Source organism: Rhinopithecus bieti, unplaced genomic scaffold (genome assembly GCF_001698545.2).
Source record: "Rhinopithecus bieti isolate Rb0 unplaced genomic scaffold, ASM169854v2 scaffold_22, whole genome shotgun sequence".
NCBI classification, from domain to species: domain Eukaryota; kingdom Metazoa; phylum Chordata; class Mammalia; order Primates; family Cercopithecidae; genus Rhinopithecus; species Rhinopithecus bieti.
Genome location: NW_016803136.1, coordinates 1,257,865 through 1,270,021, shown reverse-complemented (window position 1 = coordinate 1,270,021; position 12,157 = coordinate 1,257,865). Strand labels below are relative to the sequence as shown.

Here is a 12,157-nt window from a genome sequence, read left to right as displayed (position 1 = left end):
GGAAAAGAAAAACAGACTGATATCCCAGGAAGTCTGGCCGAGAACTGAGGCCCCAGCGCCACACGCATCTTTTCTCCTGCAATTCTGCCTGGGAGCCGCTGCCTAGAAGTCCCGGGCCGTCCAGGAACGCGAACCTGAAACAGCACCTTGCGGTCGGCGGCGCAGGCGCACGTCTCTGCGGGCTGCGAGGCCCCGCCCCCGGGCCCTAGACCCCGCCTCCCATCCCCCTCAGCCCTGGGCCGGGCAGGGCGGCACCGCCCATGAGGCCGCATGCGCAGTGCGCGCGCGAGGGCGCCTTGCCCTTCTCCCAATGGCGGGCCGCAGGCCCCTTCCCGGCAGCCTCCCTCGGGCAGGGAGCGCGTCATTTCCGGTGGGGAAGGCCCGCGGCTGCCGCCGCCATTTCGGGCGCTGCTGTGAAGCTGAAACCGGAGCCGCTCCGCTGGGCGGCGGGCGCCGGGGGCCGGAGGGGCGCGCGCGGCGGCGGCACCCCAGCGTTTAGGCGCGGAGGCAGCCATGGCGGGCAACTTCGACTCGGAGGAGCGGAGTAGCTGGTACTGGGGGCGGTTGAGTCGGCAGGAGGCGGTGGCGCTGCTGCAGGGCCAGCGGCACGGGGTGTTCCTGGTGCGGGACTCGAGCACCAGCCCCGGGGACTATGTGCTCAGCGTCTCAGAGAACTCGCGCGTCTCCCACTACATCATCAACAGCAGCGGCCCGCGCCCGCCAGTGCCACCGTCGCCCGCCCAACCTCCGCCCGGTAAGGGACTGACGGGACGGGGGGCCCTGGGCGGGGTGAGGGCCGCGGAACTCCCAGCCTGGCTGGCTGCTTCTCGAGATCGGACCCTCGGGGTCGTGGGCAGAGGGCTGTGTGACCTTGGCAGGGGCCCGCCGGCTGCTCGGGCTCATTCCCACCCGGGGAGCAGGAGTGTGGGGGAGGAGGAGCCGCGGACCGAGGCCCCGGGGTGTGCCTGGGAAGGGCAGCCCGGGGGAAGGGGAACTGCTTCGGCCCCAGGGTGGGGCTGGCTCCCGGGCCAGGCGTAAGGGTAGGGCAGGGCAAGGCAACGTGGGGACAAAGAGCTGAGGGAGATGTTGGCACTGCGGGGGCATCACTTGGCAGCGGCGCCCAGAATGAATCCGATAATCCTACAAGTGGCTTTTAGGCTGGAAACGTTTCCTGCCGTGTTGGAGAGCCGGGTTTGGCCGTGCTCCCCTGGTGGCCTTTGGTAGGAAGTCGCCACAAACTGGCCGGGAGGGATGGAGACACCCTCAGGAAACCGGTTAGTTTTTTCCTTTCTTGGGCATTTTTCCAAAATCCTTGTACCGTCCTCTTCCCCCTTGGAGGACGAAGGTGGTGAATTAAGTGATAGAAGAAAGCCTTCAGTGACCAGCCCAACCCAGTTTAAGGCGATGCCTGGCTGTGTGCAAGAGATCTAAGCGTCCCGAAGACTGTCCGCCGGTAGAGGGTTCTGGTTTTCAAAGTGTTGAGTGGAGGAAAGACATTTTATTTCAGAAAATAAACCAGAAGTGAGGCAGTGGAAACAGACCCTTCCCTGGAAGTGACTGGAACTTCATTTTCCTTGGACTTAAACATTGTCAGTGTGTACTTCAGGGCGTGACCTTGCTCAGTAAGATGGGGCTGCGGGCTGAGTCTTTCTGGATGTTGGGAACAGACTCTACGCCAAGAACATAAATTACCTGCGCCGGGTTTTCCTTGCCAGGGATCCCTGAGATTGACTGTCTTTCCGATGCCATTGAAGTTGATTTGGGAGTGTTTTAAGGGAATAGATAGATGCCCTTACTACTGGAGATTTATGAGGTACAAAGTAATTCTGGGGTTCTCATTGTATGTGTATCTGTTTAACAGCATCAGGAGTCCTCGTGCCTTCACACTGTTGGCAAGTCGAAGCTGTTTCTTCTTGGCCGCTGAGACTGGGTTCAGACTAGTCTCCTATGAATCAGGAAGCTCCTGAGCCATCCTCTGTAGACTTTCTCTTGTAGGATAGTTATAATTTAGATTTACTCGCTCCCGCCAGAAATAGAGAATTGAATAGGCAGTCTGTTTGTTGTTACCACATACCAATTTTTATTTTACTTTTTCCTGAGACAGAGTCTCGCTCTGTCGCCCATGCTGGAGCGCAGTAGCGCGATCTCGGCTTATGGCCACCTTCACCTCCCCGGGGCTCCCGGGTTCAAGATTCTCCTGCCTCAGCCTCCCGAGTAGCTGGGATTACAGGCACCCGCCACCACAACCAGCTAATGTTGTATTTTTAGTAGAGATGAGGTTTCACCAGATTGGTCAGGCTGGTCTCAAACTCCTGACCTCAGGTGATCCACCCTCCCAAAGTGCTGGGATTACAGGTATGAGCCACCGCGCCTGGCGAACACATACCAATTTTTTTCTTATTTTATATATTTATTTATTACTTATTTATTTTGAGACGGAGTCTCTCTCTGTCACCCAGGCTGGAGTGCAATGGCGCCATCTTGTCTCACTGCAGCCTCCGCCTTTTGGGTTCAAGTGATCTCCTGCTTCAGCCTCCTAAGTAGCTGGGATTACCAGTGCCTGTCACCACGCCCAGCTAATTTTTGTATTTTTAGTAGAGATGGGGTTTTACCAGGTTGGCCAGGTGGGTCTTGAACTCTTGACCTCAGGTGATCCACTCGCCTTTGCCCCTTCAAAGTGCTGGGATTACAGGTGTGAGCCACCGCACCCAGCTTTGTTTGAGGCGTAGTTTCGCTTTTGTTGCCCAGCCTGGAGTTCAGTGGTGCAATCTCAGCTCACTGCAATCTCTACGTCGTGGGTTCAAAGGATTCTCTTGCTTCAGCCTCCCTAGTAGCTGAGATTACAGGCACACGCCACCATGCCTGGCTAGTTTTTGTATTTTTAGTAGAGATGGGGTTTCGCCATGTTGACCAGGCTGGTCTCGAACTCCTGACCTCAGGTGATCTGCCCGCCTCAGCCTCCCAAAGTACTGGGATTACAGGTGTGAGCCACCACACCCAGCCCAACACATAACTATTTTTAAAAAATGAGTATGGGGTCTCTAAGTTCACAAATTATTATAGATCTTTCTCATTCTGGCCAGTTTAATGGTATTATGAGAGGGGAATATTGATGAACCTGTGTTGGCCCTGAACCAGATATATTCTACTTTGATGCCACCTGCATGGTATCTGGGGTTTTGCATTATATGTAGTAACATAATGGCAAACTGTTACTGAAACTCACTTTTCAGCCTTTTGTTTGTGTTTGTTGGTTGCCAGAGTTGAAAATGGCAGCCGGCAGGTTTGTTAGCTTGATATTTTTCCACATCTTAGCTTAACCATTTTTATATCTCAAGACTTACCTGGATAATGGAGCACCACCTTTTCAAAACAGATAAGAACTCAGTTCCTTGGCTCAGGAAAGAAGGTGAAGATTGCCAACGTTTGTGGATGGGGTGTGGAAAATTCACGAGTATTGTGATAATTCTGCCATGTTGTACCCCATTTTCTACGATTCAGTTGCTGTCTTTTTCTCTCTTCTGAGACAGGGCCTTTGTCTCCCAAGCTGGAGTGCAGTGGCATGAACACAGCTCACTGCAGCCTTGACCTCCCGGGCTCAAACCATCCTCCCACTTTAGCCTCCTGAGTAGCGGGGACTACAGGCATATCCACCATGCCTGGTTAACTGTTTAACATTTTTTTGTGGAGATGAGGGGTTTCACTGTGTTGTCCAGGCTGCTCTCAAATTCTTGGTCTCAGTAGATCCTCCCGCTTCAGACTCCCAAAGTGCTGGAATTGCAAGTGTGAGCCACTGTGCCTGGCCCAGTTGCTGTCTGTTTTGTTTTGTTTTGTTTTGTTTTGTTTTGTTTTGAGACGGAGTCTCGCTCTGTCGCCCGGGCTGGAGTGCAGTGGCCGGTTCTTAGCTCACTGCAAGCTCCGCCTCCCGGCTTTATGCCATTCTCCTGCCTCAGCCTCCGAGTAGCTGGGACTACAGGTGCCCGCCACCTCGCCCGGCTAGTTTTTTGTATTTTTTAGTAGAGACGGGGTTTCACCGTGTTAGCCAGGATGGTCTCGATCTTCTGACCTCGTGATCCACCCGTCTCGGCCTCCCAAAGTGCTGGGATTACAGGCTTGAGCCACCATGCCTGGCCTGTTTTTTTTTTTTTTGTCTCCCACGCCGGAGTGCAATGGCGCAATATTGACTCACTGCAACCTCCATCTCCCAGGTTCAAGCGATTCTCCTGCCTCACCCTCCTGAGTAGCTGGAATTACAGAGGCCCACCACCATGCTCAGCTAATTTTTGTATTTTTTTTAGTAGAGATGGGGTTTTGCCATGTTGGCCAGGCTGGTCTGGATCTCCTGAACTCTGATGATCCACCCGCCTCGGCCTCCCAAAGTGCTGGGCCTGAGCCACCGCGCCCGGCCTGTCTGTATAACCTCAGAATTACTTTGTACCTCACAAATCTCAAGTGCTAAGTACTGAATCTTTGTTCTTCCCCTCACCAAGTCCTTTTGAAGTCACACAGAGAAATGTCTTGAATTTTAGAGAGGCATATACAATATTAATAACTAATGTTTATTGACTGGTTATTCTGTGCCAGGCACTTTGCTTGAGTACTTTATGTGCCTTATTTCACCTGCTGTCTAGGACAGTGTGGTGAGATAAGTAATATGATCTCCATTTATGGCCTGTTTTTTTTTTTTTTGTCTCCCACGCCGGAGTGCAATGGCGCAATATTGACTCACTGCAACCTCCATCTCCCAGGTTCAAGCGATTCTCCTGCCTCACCCTCCTGAGTAGCTGGAATTACAGAGGCCCACCACCATGCTCAGCTAATTTTGTATTTTTTTTAGTAGAGATGGGGTTTTGCCATGTTGGCCAGGCTGGTCTGGATCTCCTGAACTCTGATGATCCACCCGCCTCGGCCTCCCAAAGTGCTGGGCCTGAGCCACCGCGCCCGGCCTGTCTGTATAACCTCAGAATTACTTTGTACCTCACAAATCTCAAGTGCTAAGTACTGAATCTTTGTTCTTCCCCTCACCAAGTCCTTTTGAAGTCACACAGAGAAATGTCTTGAATTTTAGAGAGGCATATACAATATTAATAACTAATGTTTATTGACTGGTTATTCTGTGCCAGGCACTTTGCTTGAGTACTTTATGTGCCTTATTTCACCTGCTGTCTAGGACAGTGTGGTGAGATAAGTAATATGATCTCCATTTATTAAAATATTCCTATTTTATACAGGAGGAAACACTCAAATTCAGTAACTTGCTTAAGGTCACACAGCTAGGAAATGACTTTCCGAAGTTGAACCTAGGCATTCTGACCTGAGAACTGACCCTTTTACACTACACTCTATCAGAACCAGCGTCCTTTTGGGGTCTCAGCAGTGCACGTGGAGGTCTGTATCCTCAATATCCTCAGTACTTTGCCTCTGCCCTGGAATCTAAGTCTTGGTGTTTTTTGTTTGTTTTGTTTTTTTGGACGGAGTTTCGCTCTTGTTGTCCTCCAGGCTGCTAGAGTGCAGTGGTGCAGTCTCGGCTCACTGAAACCTCCCCTTCCCTGGGTCAAGTGATTCTCCTGCCTCAGCCTCCCGAGTAGCAGGATTACAGGCATGCGCCACCATGCCCCGCTAATTTTTTTTTTTGGTATTTTTAGTAGACACAGGTTTCACCGTGTTGGCCAGGCTGGTCTCGAACTCCTGACCTCAGGTAATCTGCCCGTCTTGGCCTTGTGTGTTTTTTTTTTCCCACTGTGTTGCTCAGACTGGAGTGCAGTGGCTGTTGACAAGCACAGTCATAGTACACTACAGCCCTTAACTTTGGGGCAGGCAGTCCTCCTGACTCAGGCTCTGAGTAGCTGGGACTACCAGCATGTACAGCTGCATCCAACCCAGGCTTTTTTAAAGACTAGAATTAAAGAATGGCAAGAAGAGGCTGGGTGCGGTGGCTCACGCCTGTAATCCCAGCAGTTTGGGAGGCCAAGGCGGGCGGATCATTTGAGGCCAGGAGTTAGAGACCAGCCTGGCCAACATGGTGAAACCCCATCTCCCCTAAAAAATACAAAAATTAGCAGGGTGTGGTGGCATGTGCCTGTAATCCTGGCTACTAGAGAGATTGAGGCACGAGAATCGCTTGAACCCGGGAGGCGGAGGTTGCAGTGCGCCGAGATCATGCCACTGGCTTTATCATGCAGACAATACACATCTGCTATTTCAAGTCAATGATGAAGAAACTTTTTAAAATTGTTACTACTTTATTTTTTATTTTTGCGATGGAGTCTCGCTCTGTCGCCCAGGCTGGGGTGCAGTGGGGTGATCTCAGCTCACTGCAAACTCCCCCTCCCTGCTCAAGCCATTCTCCTGCCTCAGCCTCCTGAGTAGCTGGAACTACAGGTGCATGCCACCACGCCCAGCTAATTTTTTTGTTATTTTTAGTAGAGATGGGGTTTCACCATGTTGGCCAGGCTGGTCTCGATCTCCTGACCTCAAGTGATCCGCCTGCCTTGGCCTCCCAAAGTGTTAGGATTACAGGCGTGAGCCCCCGCGCCCAGCTGGGTTTTATTTTCAAAGGCGTGGGTACAGAATGGGCCAGGGATTCTCAGCGTTTTCTGTTGAACCTGTGTTTAACTTGTCTTGTCCTCAGCTTGCATCGGCTTCCTGTGGTGCCATAGCTTGAAAGTTCCCTGGGGCCATAGGGAAGGGCTTGGTCAAGTCTCCTGGTCACATTCTGACAGGTTGGGCTTCAAGATGGACCTCCTTGGAATGCTTGCAAGAAACTGGTTTTTTCCTCTTGGAATAGCTAAACGTTGACCAGTCGTCAGGTTGACAAAACTGAAGGAGTGTGAGTTAGGAGAGTCGTTATGAGCTTGAGCTGTGCAACCTGGCTTTGGGCCTTATTTACCTACCACTTACTAATTGTGTAACTTTGGGCAAATTGTTTAACTTTTCTCTGCTTCAGTTTCCTCATCTGTGAAGGAGGGAAATAGTAATACTGACCTCAGGGTTGTAATGATATTCCATATTAAGTACTGGCATATTAAGTACTCCGTAAGCATTTTATATATATTTTAATAACATAACTGTGAGGTGTGGGGGCTTTTGAAGCAAAATGGAAAACTCTTCTCATCTTTGAGAGGCTCCAGAATGCATGGTGTGGATGGTAGGAACTGGTGAAACAGTTTATCTTAGGGAGTAAGTGCCTGGGCGGGGTGCATCTCTAAGTGTGAAAGGACCTTGACCTTGGGTTCAGCACATGGAAATAAGATGGTGCATCCAGTTACCTGCTCATCCCAAAGGCTTCTACCTGTTGCCCTAGTGGGTGGAGGAGGGCATAAAACTTGCTTCATTTTCAAGGCGTGGGACAGAAGCTAGGGTGTTAATAGTTTGTGATACCCCCTCAAGGTAGTGAAGAGTTACAGGCCAGGCTGGCAGCTGGGCCACGCCTCTTCTCTGGAGGTAGCATGAGTGCCGATGTCCCATTGCTGCCTTTTTACACCTTCAGCTTCTGCTTCTCATTCGTTCATCTTGTCTTGGCAGTTCACAAACCTGATTCTCTTGTCTTACTCTCGATGTCTTAGTGGCCTTGTCTCCAGTGGTTCTGGAGAAGTACTTCAGTGAGAGCTACTTACAGATTTTAAACCAAAATAATTCCATGGTGAAGGGAGTAGGTTTATTTATTGTAGGACTTCCCCAAGTCTTTACTGTGCTTATGTGAATTGTGAGTTTCCAAGAGAGGGTGCTGGTTTTCACACCTGTTTGACTGCAGAACCTTCCCCCATCATGGCCCTGTTGCTCAGGCTGGTGTGCAGTGACTCCATCATAGCTTACTACAGCCTCACTGTATGACCCAGGCTAGGCTTGCACTCCTGGCCTCGAGAGATTTCTCCCAAAAGATTAATAAATCGGTTTTAAAAAAACAGAAAAAATAAAGAGATCTTTCTGCCTCAGCCTCCCAAAGTGCTGAGATTACAGGTGTGAGCCACTGCACCTACCTGACCACAGAACTTTTGAGAAGCATCTTGAGATCCTGTGGAATTTTCTCTGGGAAACGGTCCGGTGGGCTCTGGATTTGAGGGTGAATTGAAAATTGCTGAAGGAATTTGGAGGATTGGTTGCTTTTTATTGAGCACCTATAATGTATGAGCCACTTTTTTTTTTTTGAGATGGTGTCTCGCCCTGTCACCCAGGCTGGAGTGCAATGGCATATTCTCGGCCCATCGCGACCTTCGCCTCCCAGGTTCAAGCAATTCTCCTGCCTCAGCCTCCCCAGTAGCTGGGACCAAAAGCGTGCAACACCACGCCCAACTAATTTTTGCATTTTTAGTAGAGATGGGTTTTCACCATGTTGATCAGGCTAGTCTTGAACTCCTGACCTCAGGTGATCTGCCTGGCTCTGCCTCCCAAAGTGCTAGAATTACAGGCATGAACCACCATGCCCAGTCTCTAGCCACTTTTAGGAACTTTATTAGATGGGTATCTGACCTCATTTTGCAGAGTTGGGGTGAGACACACAGAAGTTAGATAACTCAGACAGCTAGGAAATGAGAGCCAGAATGCACCAAACCTGCAAAGGACCATCCTCATACCCACCATTTTTAGAACGTTCTATTTGCTTAGGAAGCCATATATCTTCTCAGATGGAAGCCAGTGGCTTGCCTTTTTTTTTTCTCTCTTTTGGAGACACCTCACTCTGTTACCCAAGCTGGAATGCAGTGGCCCGATCTCTGCTCACCGCAAGCTCCGCCTCCTGGGTTCCCGCCATTCTCCTGCCTCAGCCGCCTGATTAACTGGGACTATAGGTGCCTGCCACCATGCCTGGCTAATTTTTTGTATTTTTAGTAGAGACGGGGTTTCACAGTGTTAGCCAGGATGGTCTCGATCTCCTGACCTCGTGATCTGCCTCCCTCAGCCTCCCAAATTGCTGGGATTACAGGCGCGAGTCACCGTGCCTGGCCAGCCAGTGGCCTTTTTAGCGTTTTGTATTGGTGGGTATTTATCTAAGCAACCCCTGTGAATACTATAGGCAAAGAAGGAAGGGAGGGAGCAGGAATTGAGGAATGAAGGGAAAAGAGAGGGCCAGGTGTGGTGGCTCATGCCTGTAATCCCAGCACTTTGGGAGGCTGAGGCTGCCGGATCACTTCAGGTCAGGAGTTTGAGACCAGCCTAGTCAACATGGAAAACCCTGTCTCTCCTAAAAATACAAAAATTAGCCAGGTGTGGTGTCGGGCGCCTGTAATCCCAGCTACTCGGGAGGCTGAGGCAGGGAGAATTGCTGGAGCCCGGGAGGTGGAGGGTGCAGTGAGCCAAGATCGCACCAGTGCACTCCAGCCTGAACAACAGAGGGAGACCCCGTCTCAAAAAAAAAAAAAAGAGAGAGAAAGTGCTGTGAGATCAAGGAGAGGCAGATGATCCAGTCGCGCTCTCTTGTGGTATCCTGGTATCCTGGTATCCTGGTAGCCGTGTCAGAAGTGATTGGGCCTAGTTTAGCCCACAGAGCCCTCAGGTGTTCTTCGTGAAACCTTCAGGGAGGGAGTGGCCTCGTAAAACTGGTCATAACCTGAGGCTGGAAATGCTTAGAAGGCTTAGAAGTAATGGGTTGAGCAGGTACCGAGAAGCAGAGAGGATATCCCCTCCTTGCGTTGATTTTTATTTCTGTATGTGTGAATTCCTAACTCCACGTTCAAAATCCAACACAAGGTGATGTAGAACGAGTCATTGAGGTTTTCCAAGTCCTGGATAGCTATGAGAATCCTGTCATTGCTTCTGTTCTCTAGACTGGCTGACTGTGCCTCCTTCCTTTCCCGCCCTTCTGTTTCCTGCCTTTGGCTGTTTGTGGTTGGAAGGAGAGGAAAGAGAGAAAAGGAGCCGGAACACACAACTGTGGTGAGGTTTGGGCTTATCTGGCACTTAGGTGTGTTCTGTTCTCCTCCCTTCCTTCTGGAGTTTGGATCAATGAAGCTTGATGGCCCCCAGCAGTTCACAGAAACGGGTATTTCTTTATGAAATTATTACATTGTCAGAGTAGAAAAATATAAGTAAAGTACATCAAAGGTTTTCCATGGCATTTTGCTTACATTTCTGTGTCTGTTGGGATTGCCAAACAAAAAGAAAGTCATAGTGAGCCCAGTTCACACTATGTGGCATTTGAACAAGAGGAGAATTGAACCTGCAGTGATCCTCCTCAGTAAAGAGAATCTCCAGGATATAGCACTCCATGCCTGCTACAGTCATTACCAAAGTCATCTCCCCGGTCCTGTACTCGGAACTTTTGCCATCACCCTCTTGGTGCATGAGGAATGTTTGCCGTAGAGAAAAGTCCTGGCACTCGCACCCCTTTCAGTGCCTTAAATTGGAGAGACAGCCAGTATTCCCGAGTCTGGGCTGTTCACTGTTTTACGCTGACAGCCGTGAATTCCACAGGTGGACTTTGGGTAATGTGGGAAGTGTGCAGCTCTCCTTCAGACGGTCTCATCATGCATTTGGATGGAAAGAGTACTCATCAGTACTCATTCTACCCGCAGGACTTTTCATTCGCTTCCAGAGTTAACATTGTGTCTTTTTACCTCTCTCCAATAGTGGAATGAATTTTAAATGTACGCTTTCTGATCATACTGGAAGAATTGCGGTTTTTTTCTTTTTTTAATAGAGACAGGCTCTCGCTCTGTTACCCAGGCTGGAGGGCAGTGGCACAATCCTGACTCACTGCAGGTTCCACCTCCCAGGCCAATCGATCCTCCCACCTCAGCCTCCGAAGTAGCTGGGACTGAAGGTGTGCACCACCCTGCCTGGCCTTTGTTTTTTTTTTTTTTTTTTTTTTAAGTAGAGACAGGGTCTCACTGTGTTAGCCAGGATGTTTCTAACATTGAATAAAATAATTAGGTCTCTAGCTGGGCGTGGTGGTACACACCTGTAGTCCCAGCTACCCGGGAGTCTGAGGCAGGAGGATGACTCCAGGCCAGGAGTGTAAGGCCATGGTGTGCAGTGGTGGTGTCTGCACATAGCTACTGGAGTTTATCCTGGACAGCAAAAACCTGCCTTTCAAAATTAACAAGGCCAGGCAAGGTGGCTCATGCCTGTAATTACAACACTTTGGGAGGCCAAGAGGGAAGAGGATTACTTTGAGCTCAGGAGATCAAGACCTGCCTGGGAGACATGACAAAACCCTGTTATTTAAGAAAATAGGCCGGACGTGGTGGCTCACGCCTGTAATCCCAGCCCTTTGGGAGGCCGAGGCGGGCAGATCACAAGGTCAGGAGTTCAAGATATGGTAAAACCCCATCTCCACTAAAAATACAAAAAAATTAGCCGGGTGTGGTGGTGCATGCCTGTAATCTACTTGGGAGGCTGAGGCAGGAGAATTGCTTGAACCCGGGAGGCGGAGGTTGCAGTGAGCCAAGATCGCACCACTGCACTCCAGCCTGGGCTACAGAACAAGACTCCATCTAAAAAAAAAAAAAGAAAAAGGCTGGGCACGGTGGCTCACACCTGTAATCCCAGCACTTTGGGAGGCCGAGGCGGGCGGATCACGATGTCAGGAGATCCAGACCATCCTGGCTAACACGGTGAAACCCCATCTCTGCTAAAAATACAAAAAATTAGCCAGGTGTGGTGGCGGGCACCTGTAGTCCCAGCTACTCAGGAGGCTGAGACAGGAGAATGGCGTGAACCTGGGAGGCGGAGCTTGCAGTGAGCCAAGATTGCACCACTGCACTGCAGCCTGGACAACAGAGTGAGACTCCATCTCAAAAAAAAAAGTAAAAATTAAAAAATATCTATTAGCTGGGTGTTGGTGGGTGGTTTGTACCCAGAGGCCCAGCTGTTTGGGAAGCTGAGACTGTAGAATTGCGTGAGCCCAGAAAGTGGAGGTTGCGGCCAGGCACAGTGGCTCACGCCTGTAATCCCAACACTTTAGGAGGCCAAGGTTGGTGGGATCACCAGAGGTCAGGAGTTTGAGACCAGCCTTGCCAACATGGTGAAACCTCATCTCTACTAAAAATACAAAAAATTGCCTGGGTGTGGTGGCGGGCGCCTGTAGTCCCAGTTACTTGGGAGGCTGAGGCAGGAGAATCACTTGAACCCAGAATGGGGAGGTTGCAGTGAGCAGAGATCGTGCCACTGCACTCCAGCCTGGGCAACAGTGCAAGAGTCCGTCTCAAAAAAAAAAAAAAAA

The 12,157-nt window shown here is 50.3% G+C and overlaps 1 protein-coding gene across 3 annotated transcripts in view; it reads left to right on the top strand.

Moving 5' to 3' along the window:
- Positions 1 to 281: 281 nt before the first annotated feature.
- Positions 282 to 12,157, top strand: part of CRK (CRK proto-oncogene, adaptor protein) — a 33,964-nt gene continuing 22,088 nt past the window's right edge. For all 3 annotated transcript variants that reach the window (XM_017865535.1, XM_017865393.1, XM_017865449.1), the window contains exon 1: positions 282 to 754. In XM_017865535.1, coding sequence (XP_017721024.1) covers positions 514 to 754 — 241 coding nt within the window. In that variant the 5' untranslated portion in view covers positions 282 to 513. The remainder of the gene's footprint in view (positions 755 to 12,157) is intronic.